General features: G+C 48.9%; 1 protein-coding gene across 1 annotated transcript in view; it reads left to right on the plus strand.

Moving 5' to 3' along the window:
* EXTL3 (exostosin like glycosyltransferase 3) overlaps positions 1–14,349 on the plus strand; it is a 33,145-nt gene extending 18,796 nt beyond the window's left edge. Inside the window, exons 2-5 of the mRNA XM_054383554.1 lie at positions 7,991–8,118; positions 12,264–12,408; positions 13,410–13,538; positions 14,132–14,349. Coding sequence (XP_054239529.1) covers positions 7,991–8,118; positions 12,264–12,408; positions 13,410–13,538; positions 14,132–14,341 — 612 coding nt within the window. The 3' untranslated portion in view covers positions 14,342–14,349. The remainder of the gene's footprint in view (positions 1–7,990; positions 8,119–12,263; positions 12,409–13,409; positions 13,539–14,131) is intronic.
* Positions 14,350–15,317: the final 968 nt, after the last annotated feature.

Below are 15,317 nucleotides of genomic sequence, written 5' to 3' on the forward strand. Positions count from 1 at the left end.
TGTTCTCAATGGGGGATAATTTATGCCTGTTTTTTATGTTGCATTATTTAATTATGCATACTTTAAAAATGCATCTGTTTTGCCAATTTATATGCAGTGTACGCTGCCTTTGGATAGCTTTGTAGCTAAATACCCTTGCCGTGAAACTCTTTTCATACCTCTGGAGATGAGTCTTAAAATAGTCTATAAATCCTTTTCATTCCAAACTTGAAAATGTCTTAAGTTTGAGGTAACAAAGCTCAGAAGTCTGGGAGTTGAGGGTGTAGAGGAGGGGGTGGTAGCTGTTTCAAGGTGAAGAGGAAGCGCTGGGGAGGTAGCTGCAGAATAATACATGAGAAAGGGGCTAACAGTAACTTTCCAGTCCATCTTTACAAGCAAAGATCAAAGGGAAAACAAGAAGGTGAAGAATTGCCAGGGGAAACCACAGTGAAAGCCAGGGATGTCTCATCAGAAAACAGATGAAGAAACGTCCTGCTAAGAGTGTTTCTGAAGAACTGGGTTTGGGTGGATGTTCAAATAAATGACATCTTTTTGATACTAGTGCCATCAAATCAAGCAAGAGAGCAGATGCCAGAGAATACATTCAGGGTAGGTGAGAAGTGATATGTAAGGGCAGTGAGAAAGAGTGCCATCTCCTTTCTCCTGCCTGTTCTGCCCCTTGCCTGGCTGTGACAGATGCTGATGTAGCACCATCCAGAGCCAAGCACCACATGGCCTGGGCCTCATCCAGACCAGCTGGAGCAGAGTGGGGAGCCAGCCAGGCACAACAAGGCTCTTTCATGGCAAGAGACCAGTCTGGAGAGGAGCACATCCACTTACAGCTGCACCTTGCAGCCTGGATCTCTATCCACAACAGCTTTGGCCAGGGTAGGTGGTGCTTGTTTAGGAGCTGTGGTCATATCTGTGCCTATTTGTCAGTATTTTTGGGATTTGACTGTGTTAACCCTAGGATAACAGCAGAAAATTGTGTCTTACGAGAGAAGAAGTTTTAGAAGAGCTGCTTTCTGCATCTATGATTTTGTCTTTGCATCTCAAGGTTTTAAGCACTCATTATCATGAACTCTCAGCATCAAAAGAAGATCCATTTCTTTACCAAATGCCAATCTGCTGAGGTCTGCCAGCGCTGGTGGCGTTTCTGGAAGGAACTTTAACACCATTCTTAGTGTGTGTCAAAGTGCAGAGCTGCAATTTCCCCTGGATTTGCAGCTCATCAGGAACTGTCAGAAATGCCCTGTAGTCCCCTGTTGTGCTGGACTCATTTCATCAAGTTTTGGGACCAGGCTGAGAATGAGAGAGTGATTGAGAAGTGGAAAGGCGTCATTCCAGGGGCTTGATTATGGTGGAGAGACCAAGCATCCCATCTCTTTCCTGCACAGCCCTGGCAGCCTGGTAGCATGCTGGGAGGAGCTTTGTCTTGCATCAGGTGAGGCCAGTTGTTTTCTTCTTCATGAAATGAAGACTCGTTGGCTGAGCACAAGGCTTGGGTCTGTGTTTTTCAGTGTGGTTTTGACTTTGGAAAGCAGAATGCTGGCTGTGAGGAACAGGATGAATTTCTGTCCTCTGCAAATGGGAGGGTTTTTTCATGATAGGACTTGAGACTGGCAGGAGGAAATAGTTCTGTGTGGGCAGGGCAGGACCCCAGGGCTGGTGGGTTTGATGCTGCACTTTCAGGAGGCAATTGATAGCCTTCAATAAGCACTGGTGTAGTTGTCCTTGGTAAAGGTAGTCAAATAGATCTGAGGCCTGGGCTGAGAGCTGTGGTGATCTTGGCAGCTTTGTGGAGCATTTCAGCTTGCCCAGGAGCAGGTAGTGATAAACCACTGAGAAAATCAAGGAAGGAAAGACTGCAGTCTTGGTCAGACCCATGTGATTCACACATGCATCATATACATGGGAATAGGTAGAGGGCTGCAAAGATTTTTGCTGGCATCTATGGTGATGGCAGCAGCTTTTTCAGCTTCTCCTTGGCAGCTGCCTTGGTAGAAAGCTTGGCTTCTTATCGTGCAGCCAACATGCCCATGTGGTGCCTGCCTTGGGACCAGCCTCTCTTTTCAGCTCCCTGACACGTTAAATGAGGGAAAGATAACACACAGCATGAGAGAAATCAGGATCAATCATCTTTGAGAGATGGAACCTCAGGTGTGTAATTTCCATATGGAGCCTCTCCTAGTGCCACAATCCCTGCCACAGCCAGGCTGTTTACAGCATGCTGTATCCCCTTGTGACGTACCAAACTCATTCCTTGATTCCAGCTGGTCACTACTAACCTGTTCTGACAGCTGCACTCCCAAAGAGTTACACATCACCAGGGATGCTGCTGGTTTTGTGTGACCAGGAAGACTTGTCATCTTCCTATGGTTGCATCTGCAGAGAAACAAGTGCCAGTCTGATCTAACACCTTGGTTTCAGAGGTGGAGTCAGCCATTGTGAAAAAGATGTGATTTATCCTGCACACACAGAACTCCTTCTAAGGAGTCTTGTGAATAATCTCAGCACTCGTATGCTGATGCATAGAGGGAAGGGACTCTGGTGTATCTGGTAGTCTGCAGGTCTTAAGGGCCAATCTGGGCACTTTCTTAATCAGAAGATGTCCAAATTTGTCCAAAGTAGGAGATGAAAATAAATAAATGTCTGATTACAGAATAGTTTCATGGACATTTGGTTCCTGTTCATTGTTCCCCTTCACTGAAGTTTTCCATCTCCTGGTGCACATCCAGAAGAGTGTGGCCAGGAGGTCGAAGATGGTTCTCGAACTCTACACCTCCTCTGCCCTAGTGAGGCCACAGCAGGAGTAATGTGTCCAGTTGTGGACTTGGCAATTCAAGAGAGACAGTGAGCTGCTGCAGAGAGTCCAGTGGAGGGCTATGAAAATGCTGAGTGGACTGGAGCCTCTCTCTGGTGAGGAAAGGCTGAGAGACCTGGGGAAGAGCAGACTGAGAGGGAATCTTCTCAGTGCAATCTATATTTAACAGATGTGTCAACAGGATTAGGCCAGACTCTTTTCAGTGGTGCTCAGTGAAAGGCCAAAACAGGCACAAACTGGAACCTGGGAGGTTCTGTCTGAATGTGAGGAGAAATTTTTTTCCAGTGAGGGTGCTGGAGTCTTCAACCCAGCTGTCCAGAGAAGCTGTGGAGTCTCCTTCTCTAGAGGGACTGGCCAACCGCTCTGGGTGACTCTGGTTTAGCAGTGGGAGTTGGACCAGGTGATCCCCAGAGATCCTTTCCAACCCCAACCATTTTGTGATTCTGTGATCTCCTAACAGAGCTCTCTCTGACCTCTGTTAAGCCTAGATTGGCTGATTTTTAATTGTTTTCCTTTCTACACCAGCAGCTGTATGTGCTGTGATCCTGTGGCCTTTCAGTACTTACATGGAATAAGAAAGATGGGGACAACCTTTTTAGCAGGGCCTCCTGCAACAGGACAAGGGGAGATTCAGACTAAATATGAGGAAGAAACTGAGGGTGTTAAGACACTGACCCTGGTTGCCCAGAGAGGTGGCCCTAATCCTGGAAGTGCAGGTGGGCTTGGATGGGGCTCTGAGCAACCTGGCCTTAGTTAAAGATGTCCCTGCTCACTGCAGGGGGAGGGGTGGACAAGATGACCTTTGACCCTTCCAAGCCAATGCATTCTATGATTCTGTGAGGTCCTAGGCAGATCTCACCCCTGAGGTCAGTCCTGTTCACATTGGGCTAAGCTGAGTTTTGCAGAGGGGCTTTGCTCTGGTCCAATGAATCAGTCCTTGGGACAGCAGCGAGCAAAAGGACACAACCCTTGGAGCTTCTGGCTAGAGAGATCCCCTGCATCTCAGGAGACTTGCTTCACTGAATCTTATTAATAAAACAGTCAGAGTTGGTGCCAGGAAAAGGGATTGACAGCAGTGTAAATCTGCATCCTCCCTTGAGGACTGTGCTGGCAGCAGCACTCAGCTTTTTCCTTCCACGTGTAGATCGAGGTCAGCTCATCAGGTGCAGGAGGCAGATGCATTTGGCTCCCCTGTCCTCAGTGCCATAATTCTCAGCTGCTTGGCAAAAGAGAGCTTGTGGTGTCCCCATCCCCACATCTGCCTATGGTGCTGTTTTTCCCCAGCCCACCTGGATTGAATTGAAGGAGTTATGGAATTGTCGAAATGGATCCCCAATTTGTCTTCCCAGATTATCCAGCTCTCCTCTGCCTTTTTTCTCCTAAAGACCTGATGTGAGCACTGAGGTTCCTGCTTTCTTACAGAATTTGCTCTTTGCCCAGAAATCACAGAATGGTAGGGGTCAGAAGGGACCTCTGAGGATCACCTAAATCAATCCAGTTCACCAGGCTGACCTGTCAAAACTTCTCCAAGGGCATAGACATTCTTCATGTTTGCACCATCAAATTATATGCAACACTTAAATGTAAAGCTTCAGTGTAAAGCCTCACTAGGAGGAGCAAATGGAATTGTGGGGTTTTGTGCTCCTTGGGTCAGAAAACCCCATGTTGTGGAACTGAATCACCTTGGCTCAATTTGCTGAAAGGAGCAGAAACTTCTCATGTGGGGTGCTCAGAGACATTTTAGGCCTTGCAGTTTGTCTCAAAAGACTGTTTAGGAGTTGTGATGGTTTGAAACTGTCTTTTTAATTTTTCTTCTCAAAGTTCAAGCAGAGAAAGCTAAAGAATGTAAATAAGTGACTATTGGGTGTAAGAAAGGAAAATAAGGATAAGTTCTAAACAACCCATTGGGGAGATAGAAATGTTTAAGAACTACTACTCAAAACAAGTAGGGGCAGTCAGAGTCTGAGCTCTGGGCTTCCTTGCTGGGCTGTCTGGCTGCTGTTTCTTCTTCTCTTCTGGCTGAAGATAACACACTGACCTTGGCAAGCTAAGTTAACAGCCTCTTTGCTTTTTACTAACTCTGCTTTCTGCCAGGGGGGTCTGGGGGGGGAAGGCCTCTTGAAATTTGGAGCTGGAGTCTGTTTAGCTGATGACAGTGTTTTAAAAGAAATTATTCCTGAGGAAAAGCCAAAAATAAGACAGCTGGAAGTACACAATCTGTGATAGTTTGGAGTCTGCAAGAGCTGGAATTTTTGTGGAGGTCCTAGCAGTGTGTTTGGAGCCTTAATATTTGTTGTAAGTGAAGGTGGTTTTTTAGTAAATGAGTTTGTGTCTCTCATGTTGCTCACTGGCTGGTTTTGTGTCCTTCTCACTATTTTTGTCTCCTTGGGTAAGGAAAACTGCTGACTCTCTGTTTTGCCAGAGTGCAGCATTTCAGTTTTGCTGAGGGAACAAAATAGTTGGGTTTTGATAGAGCTCTTGGCTCAAGAGGTTGTTAAAATGATGGAAGGGCAGGAGAGATGGCTCTGGGTGAGAGACTGAGACCTCAGTCTGAAAAAGAACCCAGAGAGGGTTTGGTGTACTTTTCTGGAGTGGGAGAGGACCATCAAGGAGCAGCAGCTAGGAACTAAAGGCAGATCATTCACAACGAGGAGTTACTAACTTTTGAAAGTTAACATCTCAGAGGAACTCCCACTTTTGATGTCTTCACATGGATAAAGGACACCTTTCTGGCTTCTGCCAGCCACAGCTCAGGTCTGAGATGGGGTCCCTGTGACCTGGATCGTGCAGAAGGTTAATGTAATGACTTGAAAGTCCCTTTTGGCTTAGTTTACTGCTGTCCACTCCACTAGCCCTGACATTGTTGGGTTGTTGCACCTCTGAGAAGCCAGTGCCCAGATTTGGCCCTGAATTCTCTTCAATCATCTTTTACACAGTCCCCTTGGAAATGGGTGACACACAAAACCTACTGTTGACAGTGTCCTGCTGGAGGTGTTCAGGGCTCCTACCAAGGTCTGCTTTGCTGCACTGTGCAATGTTCATCAGTTTGCCAAAGTGATCTTCAAGTCCAAAACCATCTCTGAGTGGGGCCCAGCTACCCTATCTAGAGCCCCATCCCCTCTCTCTGAGCCAGCAGACCTGGTTCTCCTGATGCCACTGCGAGAGCACTTGGATTTGCTGAAGCCAGTTAGGTACAGCCATGGCAATGTAGGGGAAGATTTAAATTCTCCTTGTTGTCAATTGGGGGACCACTTTTTGGCTCCTATCCTTCCCCACTTGACACGTTCAGAGGATGTGTTGCTTGTTAGTGGTTCTGTGGAGGTGGTATTTACAGAATCACAGAATGATGGGGGTGGGAGGGACCTCTGGGGATCATCTAGTTCAACCCTTCTCCTAAAGCAGGGTCACTCAGAGCAAGTTGCTCAGGATTGTGTCCAGGTGGGTTTGGAATCTCTCTAGAGGAGACTCCACAACCTCTTTGGGCAGCCTGGTCCAGGGCTCCATCACCCTCACAGGAAAGCTTCTACTCCTGTTCAGATGCAGCCTCCTGGGTTAGTTTGTGTGCATTGCTGCTTGTCCTATTGCTGGTCACCACTGAAAAGAGTCTGTCTCTTGACACCCACATCCTTCAGGTATCAATGAGGTTTGACAAGGTCCCCTCTCAGTATTCTCTCCTCTGGGCTATTCAGCCCCGAGTCTCTCAGCTTTTCTTCATCACAGAGATGCTTCAGTCCCCTCAGCATCTCTGTAGCCTCTGATGGACTCTCTCCAGTAGTTCCTTGAATTCTTGAAGCCTGTGTTGGCCTCTTTGTGTCCCAGTTTTCCTTGGCCTCCTTAGGGCCATACTGTTGCCAACCTCCATTGGTTTCGATTCCTGTCTTTCCAGCTGCCTCCTCTCAATCAGTGTGGAGTTGCCTCCTCTCCCACTTCCCTTCTCACTGCTGTGATTCCTGCAACCTCTCTTTTCCAGCAGTTCCCCGTTAGAGAAGATGTTACTGGGTGCATCTGCAGGGTCATGCTAGCTGTGAAAGTGGATGCAAACACCCTGCTGATTTTTATCATGCTCCTCTACCATGGGCAGGAGAGGGGGAAGAAATTCCTGCTCAGGAATTTTGCTTTCTCTTATGGGCATCAATTGCATGACAGCCCTCCTGGAGCGGGATTGCTGCCAGCTCAGCTCTGACCCTGCTCCACCAGAGCTTAGAGCTGCTTAATTTGCTCACCTTCCTGCAATAAATTGTTTGTGTTTTTGATGGATCTTCAATGAAATATTTTAATGTGTTCTTGTCAAATGCTCTGTTTCCCCCTCTCCCCAGCAGCTATTGACAGATGAAAGCTCCAGCACTGGCTTTACATGGGAATTTAATCCTACCAGCTGTCACACAGATCCCCAGTACAAATATTTTCCACTGTTAATGGTTTCAGTGTGAGGTTTTTTTGCTGTGATCAAATGTAATCTTATTTAATGGAGTTTTATTGCTGTGACGCCTTATTCTTTTCACCAGGCTGGACTTTATTTTTAAATCAAGGGAGGTTGTTCAGAGAAATTACTGCAGGGATTGAACAGGATGGGAAGCCCAGGGTGAGCTAAGTGACTGTAGATCAGCCAGGGCAGATGGAAAGTGTCAGAGAAAGGGAGAAACAGGGTGCAGCATGGAAGGGGCAGTCAGGAAGAGGGAGAAATGCAGTCTGATTTTACACTCATATGGCTGGAGGTAGGGGAAATGACCCAGCGGGGGGCTGGAAGAATTTTGAGAGAGGGAGGTGTTGCAGATGAGTTGTGTCTGAGAAGGCAGTGTGGATAGTGACAGGAACAATTCAGATCAGTAGTGCAGAAAGGCTGCAAGGGCTGCTTCTTCAGTAGCCGTAGGGGACACTGGCCATGGCTGCTGTCTTGCCCCTCTCTTCATTATCTCAGAGCTGCCCTCAGCATGCAAAAGAGCCAAAAGAGCCAGCAGCACAAGCACGGCTGTTACAGCTGGTACCTGGCACCGTGAAGACTGCATTTGGCTTCAGCAGTCCAGGCAGGAGGGGCAGGTGGAATGGCTGGAAGCTGACAGCAGGATGAGCTGATGCCTGTTGCTTAGAAAACGTTCTCCTCTCCGAGGGGCTAGGAAGCAGTGTCCCCAAATCTCTTCTCTGGGCACTGGCAGCCACCGTAGTAACTGTGTTGTGCTCACCCCCCAGGTCGTCCGCACAGAGAAGAACAGCCTGAACAACCGGTTCCTGCCGTGGGACGAGATCGAGACGGAGGCCATCCTGTCCATTGACGACGACGCTCACCTTCGCCACGACGAGATCATGTTTGGCTTCCGGTGAGTGGCCTCCCTGCACGTAGCCTGGGAGTGCCTTGGGGCTGAATGGCTGCGCCCAAAGAGTTGTGGTGAATGGGGTCAAATCCAGCTGGTGGCTGGTCATGAGTGGGGTTCTCCAGGGCTCAGTACCAGAGCCAGTTCTCTTTAGTAGCTTTATCAACAATCTGGACAAGGATCAAAGGCACCCTCCGTAAGTTTGCAGATGACACCAAGTAAGGTGGGTGTGTTAATCTTCTTGAGAATAAAGAGAGACCTGGACAAGATGGATCAATGATCAGAGACAAGTGGGATAAGGTTCAACAAGGCCAAGTGCTGGTTGCTGCACTTGGATCACAGCAGCCCCCTGCAGTGCTCCAGGCCTGGGCAAGAGTGGCTGAAAAAGAACCTGGGGATGTTGGTTGACAGGCAGATGATTACAAGCCAGCATGTGCACAGGTGGCCAAGGTGGCCAATAGCATCCCAGCTTGGATCAGTAATAGTGTTGCCAGCAGGACTAGAAAGATGATTGTCCCCTTGTACTGGACACTGGTGAGACAGCACCTTGAATATTGTGTTCAGTTTTGTGTTCAGTGAGGTGCTGGAGCATGTCAGAAGAAGGCAACAAAGGTGGTGAAAGGTCTAGGGCACAAGTCTTGTGAGGAGCAGCTGAGGGAAATCGGATTGTTTAGCCTGGAGAAAAGGAGGCTCAGGGGAGACCTTCTCACTCGCTACAGCTCCCTGAAATGAGGTTGGAGCAAGGTAGGGTCAGTCTCCTCTCGTAAGTAACAAGTGATAGGACAAGAGAAAATCAGCTTCAAGTTGTGCCAGGGGAGGTTTTGTTTGGACATTAAGGAACAATTTCTTCATGGAAAGGGTTGTCAAGCTCTGTAAGAGCCTGCCCAGGGAAGTGGTGGAGTCACCACTCCTGGAGGGACTGAAAAACTGTGTAGATGGGGTGCAGAGGGACATGATCTTAAAGGGCTCTTCCAGTTGAAATAATTCCATGATTCTATGATGTGTTCTGCATCCAGGTTGTCTAGACAGCCTTGATTCTCACATTTCCTGACCTCAACACTTCAGCTTTTGCTGTGCTGATAATGTTCTTGTAACATTTTTTGGAGCATCTAGCTTCCTAGGGTAGAAGGAGACTGGAAAACAAAGGCAAGAGGCTGCTGCACTGCATCCTCCATCAGCTAGTGGCTGCTGCAGATCATGATGCTCACATGCTCTCAGTGGGCTGCATCCTCTGCTCCCTATGACGCTGGGATGTGGCAACTCTTCCTAATTTTTTTTTCTGCAGAGCATGGAAAAGGCAAATGCTACATCTGGTGGTGGTTGTTCTCATTCCCACCCTCCTTCTGCTCCAGCCTCTATGTTTTTCCTTGACTTCACCCTGGCGAAAAGCTTCCCTGAAGAAGAAAGGAGATCTGTGGGCTCCTGCTGTGGGAGGTTACTGTAGGCTGCTCCTGCAACTCATACAACTAAACCTCACCAGCTGCCAAAGAGGCACCAGGGAGCCAGGATGGCACAAGGAGAGAGCACTGGGACTTGTTTGGCTGCAACTTGTACGCCCACCCAGCCAGCAGCTTCTATTGCTAATCCAAGAGAACCTGGCAGCTGGCTGGGGGTGGAGGATGGGAACCAGCTCTCTGCTCACACCAAAATGTGTTGGCTTAGGTTTGGGAGGAAGATTCAAAGGCACAAAATGCCTGGAATCCCAACAAGCTTTCTGCAAGAGATAAGAAACGAGGTGCTAAAGTGATTAAAGCCAGGGAGTAGATGTCAGGACCCCTGGTTTCCCTTGTGTGCTCCATTTCAAGCTCTTTATCTGAACTTGGTTGTCTTCTGCCCAATTCTGGTCTCTTATTTTCCCTTCCTTATCCACAGCACCTGGCTGAGGCTTTGTTGATTTGGCCAGGAGAGCATCAGGTGAGAATTCAAAGTGCCTTATGTTCTTCTCATTCATTTGCCTGCTTACAAACACCTTGTTCCCACCAAGCCTCCCTGTGTAGCACATTCAGCCAGGGAAGAGTTGGTGCCTCAGCGACTGAGTGAAATTCTGCCCAAAACAAATGTGTGTTGTTGAAACTTTGCTTCCAGCTGCAGTTCTTGGGGTCAAAAACTTCTTCTTGCCCCGTTTGCTGCTCAGGAATGAGTCGGAGGTGGACACCCTGAGCAAACCTTTCAGGAGCACACCCAAAATGATTCTCTGGAGAAATCCTTATTTTTCTGGCTGAACTGGGGAGGGAAAAGTGGCGTGTTCGTAGGAAAGCCAGGAGGTGGGAGAAGTGAAAAGGGAATGAGTAGTTCCCACTCAAGCTTTTCAAAACAATCAAATTGGATTGACAGAAACAGCAGCAAACAAGTGCTCACTGGAGATGGTGCCAGGGAAGCTGCTGGCAGTGTTAAGGACTTGGTTTTCATGACCAGGTTATATCAGAGTTTGGTTCATTTGAGCAGAGCATATAATAATAATAATCACATCTTTGCTCCTAGCCGTGTCACTAAGAAAAACTCAGGGCTCTCAGAATTTTGGTCTCTTCAGCATCCTGCAGTTGCTTCCATGGGAATGGGACCTGTGGGAGGAACTCACATCCACATGAGGAAGGCACCAAAAAGGCCACTTTCCACCCTGATTTGTGCCTGTGCAGAAGGCAAGGGCTTTCTGTGTCCAGTAGGCTCCTGTCTGGGACTTGTTTCTTTTATTGTGTAGTCAGTGTGTTTGGAGATGCATCTTGAACAGCATGTTAGGGAGACAGGAGCAGATGATGTGAAGGAAGCCAGGACCCCTGCCAGTGGCAGCTGGATTTATTTCCCAAGCTAGGCACTGAATTCTTTCTTAATTATTCCTGCCAGTGTTGCAGCTATCCTGTTGGATTTTTCCTGATGTTAAGCAAACTCCTGCTCTCCCACGTGAACCTCAGCATTTAATTCCGTCCAGCTCTTCTGTGACAATGTGTTAGGGTGAAGGGTGTGCTTATGGTCCCAGAGTATTTTCCCATATGGCAGAGCTCAGGAAGCCACTGTGTGCTGGTTTGGTATGGGAAGTTGGCAGTTTGGCATTCCAGATCTTTCTGGAGACACCAGAGTCTTCAGCATCACAGCAGCTTTCTTAAAGGGAGTTTGGTATTGCCTCAATTGATGGAGAAAGAAACTTAGTTTCACGAGATGGAAACTCCCAGACATTCAACAGAAGAGGCCAGCAGACCCTGAGTTCCTCCCAGGCCGATCCTTGACTGCTCTGGACTTTCCATAGAGGGGAAATAAGAGGAGCAGAGTGCTGTGCAGTGATTCCCATGCATGGGCCACAGGAAGCTGGTGGCAGGATGGAAGAGTTTCCTGCCTCACTGTCTTTTCCTGCCTCTTTCTCTGCCTTTCCGTCTGAGATCTTAAGTTTTCCATTCTCTGTGTAATTCAGAAACTAATTTAGGGCCACAAGGCTTTATTCATTTGTTTGGTTTTCTTTAAACCTACAGAGCAGCCACTATGAGTTAGAAAATCCTTAATTCATGAGCTAGGAGCACATTCCCCATGAATAAGCAACTCAAACGTGCCCCTAGGAGAGGAACAAGTTGAGAAACTCAGCTTTGTACCAAGCAACATTGCTCAGAGCCTGTGCTTGGAGACTGAGTGATGCTTCACTTCACATCTACCATGATAAGGTCCACAACTTCTGCCTGTCCATTCAAGCCGAGATTTCAGCATTTCTGTACTACAACAGGAAAGAAGTTGGAGTTACCTCAGGGTGGGACTTGTACAGCTGCCACTCAGGCAGCTGTGATGGCCAGCCAGTGCTTCCTGCTGACAGGGGAGCTTGGGTGCAGTGGAGGTGGACAAGCTTGCATTGAAGAGCCTCTGTAAAAAGCTGTCTTTTACACGTTGGAATTGTCTATTTTTATTAAACCCAGGCTTCTAAAGCAAAGTAATTGCACCTTTTAACAATGTTTGTCCTTTTTATCCAAACATGCATTGGTTATTTTTTGCATGAGCGGTTGCTAAACTTCTCTATCTATAGGTATCTCCATCACTCGCAGCCTCCCTTTGGAGCTGGTCCATTGGTGTTGAGAACATAGTCCTGTGTGTAGTGGTTCTCAGCCAGAGTCATGCTCATCTCTGGACAGACTCCCTGGGTTTGTGTCTCGCTGAAAGGCTTTTTGTGTTTGCAGTGTCTGGAGAGAGGCAAGGGACCGCATTGTTGGCTTCCCAGGACGCTACCATGCATGGGACATCCCTCATCAGTCCTGGCTTTACAACTCCAACTACTCTTGTGAGCTCTCTATGGTGCTCACTGGTGCTGCCTTCTTCCATAAGGTGAGATGTCATGACCACAAAGCCCTGAGCTTTCCCTTCCTTCCCAGGGGTTATATTTGTGCAGGGTTTTTTTTTTTTTCTCAAGTTGAACCAGGGAAGATCTAGGTTGAAGATGAGGAAAATTTCTTTCCCCAAAGGGTCTTCAAGCCCTGGAACAGGCTGCACAGGGCAGTGGTGGAGTCCCCATCCCTGGAGGGGTTGAAAAGTCCTGTAGATGTGGTGCTGAGGGACATGGTTTAGTGGTGGAATTGGCAGTGCTGGGTTATTTGTTGGACTTAATGATCTTAAAGATCTCTTCCAACCAAAACGATTCTATGACTCTATGAAACACAGCCAGCAACCGGGCTGTGTCCCAGCGAGAGATCTCCTGGAGGAGCAGCAGGCTGCAGTGCCATAGGCATGGGACTGAGTGAATTTCAGCGATGTTCTTGGTCATGGGGAGGATGAGGCAGGCCACAGGATTGCCTGCCCCCATCCTTACTCTAGTATCTTGAATCCTACAGGCCCAAAGGTTTGCAAGGGGCAGTTTGTGGGGAAGCCCTGGGTTTCTGTAGCCATGTGGTGGCATGGCCTGGCTGGTAGGTGTGGAGGTGGCTGGTTTGTGTTGGAAGGGAATGGTGCAGAAAGTAGTTCCATGGCCTGTGCTCCTCTATATGGGAGAGGCAAAAGCAGGCAAACAGGCCTTGAGAAAAGAGTCAGATCTTCTCCCAAGGGTACTGTCCTAAGCTTTGATATCATGCTGGGAAGGTCATCCACCAGCTGCTGCTGCCATGCACAGGCAGCAAGGTCTGAGGAGAGTGAGACCATCCTTCCTAGATTTCTGAAGTTACAAGAGCCTTGAGACTTGGTCAAGGTGGTGGCTGTGGGGCAGATCGCTGTTGCTCTGTGTACAGCATACCTGCTGTGTGCAGGATTAACGCTGGTATGGAGTCTCTCCACTGGCATCCTTGAGCTCTCTTGGAACCACCTTGAGCAACACTGCACCTTTTTATCCTTCCCAGTACTACGCCTACCTGTACTCCTATGTGATGCCCCAAGCCATCCGTGACATGGTGGATGAGTACATCAACTGTGAGGACATCGCCATGAACTTCCTGGTCTCTCACCTGACCAGAAAACCTCCCATCAAGGTAAAGCACCAGGTGAAAGCTTGTCCTGGGCTTTGTGTTTCTGGGGGAAGTCCAGCAGTTTGTAAGGCAAGGAGTGTGCTAGGAGGCCACTCTGCTGTGGGGGAGATCCAGGTGCCTTTCTCTCAGCAGAGGAGCTGTGCCACAGAGAACATATTGCCTGGACCACATCTGTCTGCATTGTGTCCCTGATGTGCTACACTGCAAGTGTGACCTGCTTGAGGCTGTCAGCATCTTCCTTGTCAGACTAGAGGAGCAAAGAAATTGGCAGGGGGATTGGATTAGATGATCTCTGAGGTCCCTTCTAGCCTAAGCCATTCTGTGATTCAGGAAATGGTTTACACAAGTCTCTGCTTGGACAGAGCTGGTGTGGACAGTTTGGTTGGGAAGGAACCTTTAGTCATCCTGTTCTTCCTTGCCTGGGCATTTCCAAGGCACACCTGGCAGCCCAGGAGAGCACAGCCAAATCTGCACCCAGTCTGCAGCATGTGACACAGGACCCCTGCACCAGTGCCTGGGGCACAGGCAGGATGTGTCCCCTGGCCAGAGTGCTGTGGGAAGCTTGTCAGTGACCGTCTCTGTTCCTCTTGCTGCAGGTGACCTCCCGCTGGACCTTCCGCTGCCCCGGGTGCCCGCAGGCACTCTCACATGATGACTCTCACTTCCACGAGCGACACAAGTGCATCAACTTCTTCGTCAAGGTGTATGGCTACATGCCCCTCCTGTACACCCAGTTCCGCGTGGACTCGGTCCTCTTCAAGACCCGCCTGCCCCATGACAAGACAAAGTGCTTCAAGTTCATCTAGAAGCAGGAGGCAGCTGGATGCCCTTGGCTCTCTGAACTCCCTCTGGAGGCGGCAGAGGGGGGCAGGGCTGTGAGAGCAAAGCGCCTGTGGCTATGGACTGCGGCCGCCCCCCGCCCCACCGAGCACAAGGAGTGTCCTGGACTGGGACGGGCACAGTCGCCCTCCCTTCCCCTCCTTCCCAAGGGACTCAACCGAGCAACAGGGAAACCAGATCCCATGGCTCCTGTAAAGAGACTCCCTAGGATCACAGAGTGAGGAATGGCACCCTGGCTACTGACTGCCCTGCTGCTAGCCATGGGCAACCCTTCTTTTTAATTATAATTATTGTTATTTAAAATGAAAGTGGTTTAGATTTGCCGACACAGGCTTTTTGGTTTTTTTTTCTTTTCTTTTTTTTCTCCCCAGCCCATCCTCTTTCCCCCTCTGGACCTGTCTGCCCACTCGAGGGGGACCATAGCAAGGCCAGGTTGGAGGTGTTTGACTGCAGAGAGATTATTGCCAGCATCAAGGCAGCTCTGTCAGCACTGTTGCTCCATCCTTTCTCCTGCAGGGCAGCCCATCTCCTCCCCTCCCACGCACCACATCATGACTCATCTTGCACTGTGGCTACTACTGAGGACTCTCAGGTGTCAGATGGTGATGAGATTTTTGCTCTGCTCTGCTCACCACTCTGAGCCCTGCCCTTGGAGAGAGGTGAGCAGGGAAGAGTTTAGCCGCAGAGGGTCCTTCCCTGGCTCCCAGCACCATGCCAGGTCCTGTGCTGCAGCCCAGGAGGAGTTTGGTTGCTGTGGTCACATTCTCAGTGTCCTTTTCCACCCCATGCAGCACATTACAGGCACTGCTAAACTTCCAGAGACAGAGAGCATGTTTGGGGCTTAGGAATGAACCATCTGCCTCACAGCAGGGGCTGGCAATGCCCCAGGCTCCTGCATTTGAGCAAGCAGCCTTGGCCTGTGGTTTCCTACAGCCACTGCAG

This window comes from Indicator indicator, chromosome 9 (genome assembly GCF_027791375.1).
Source record: "Indicator indicator isolate 239-I01 chromosome 9, UM_Iind_1.1, whole genome shotgun sequence".
NCBI classification, from domain to species: domain Eukaryota; kingdom Metazoa; phylum Chordata; class Aves; order Piciformes; family Indicatoridae; genus Indicator; species Indicator indicator.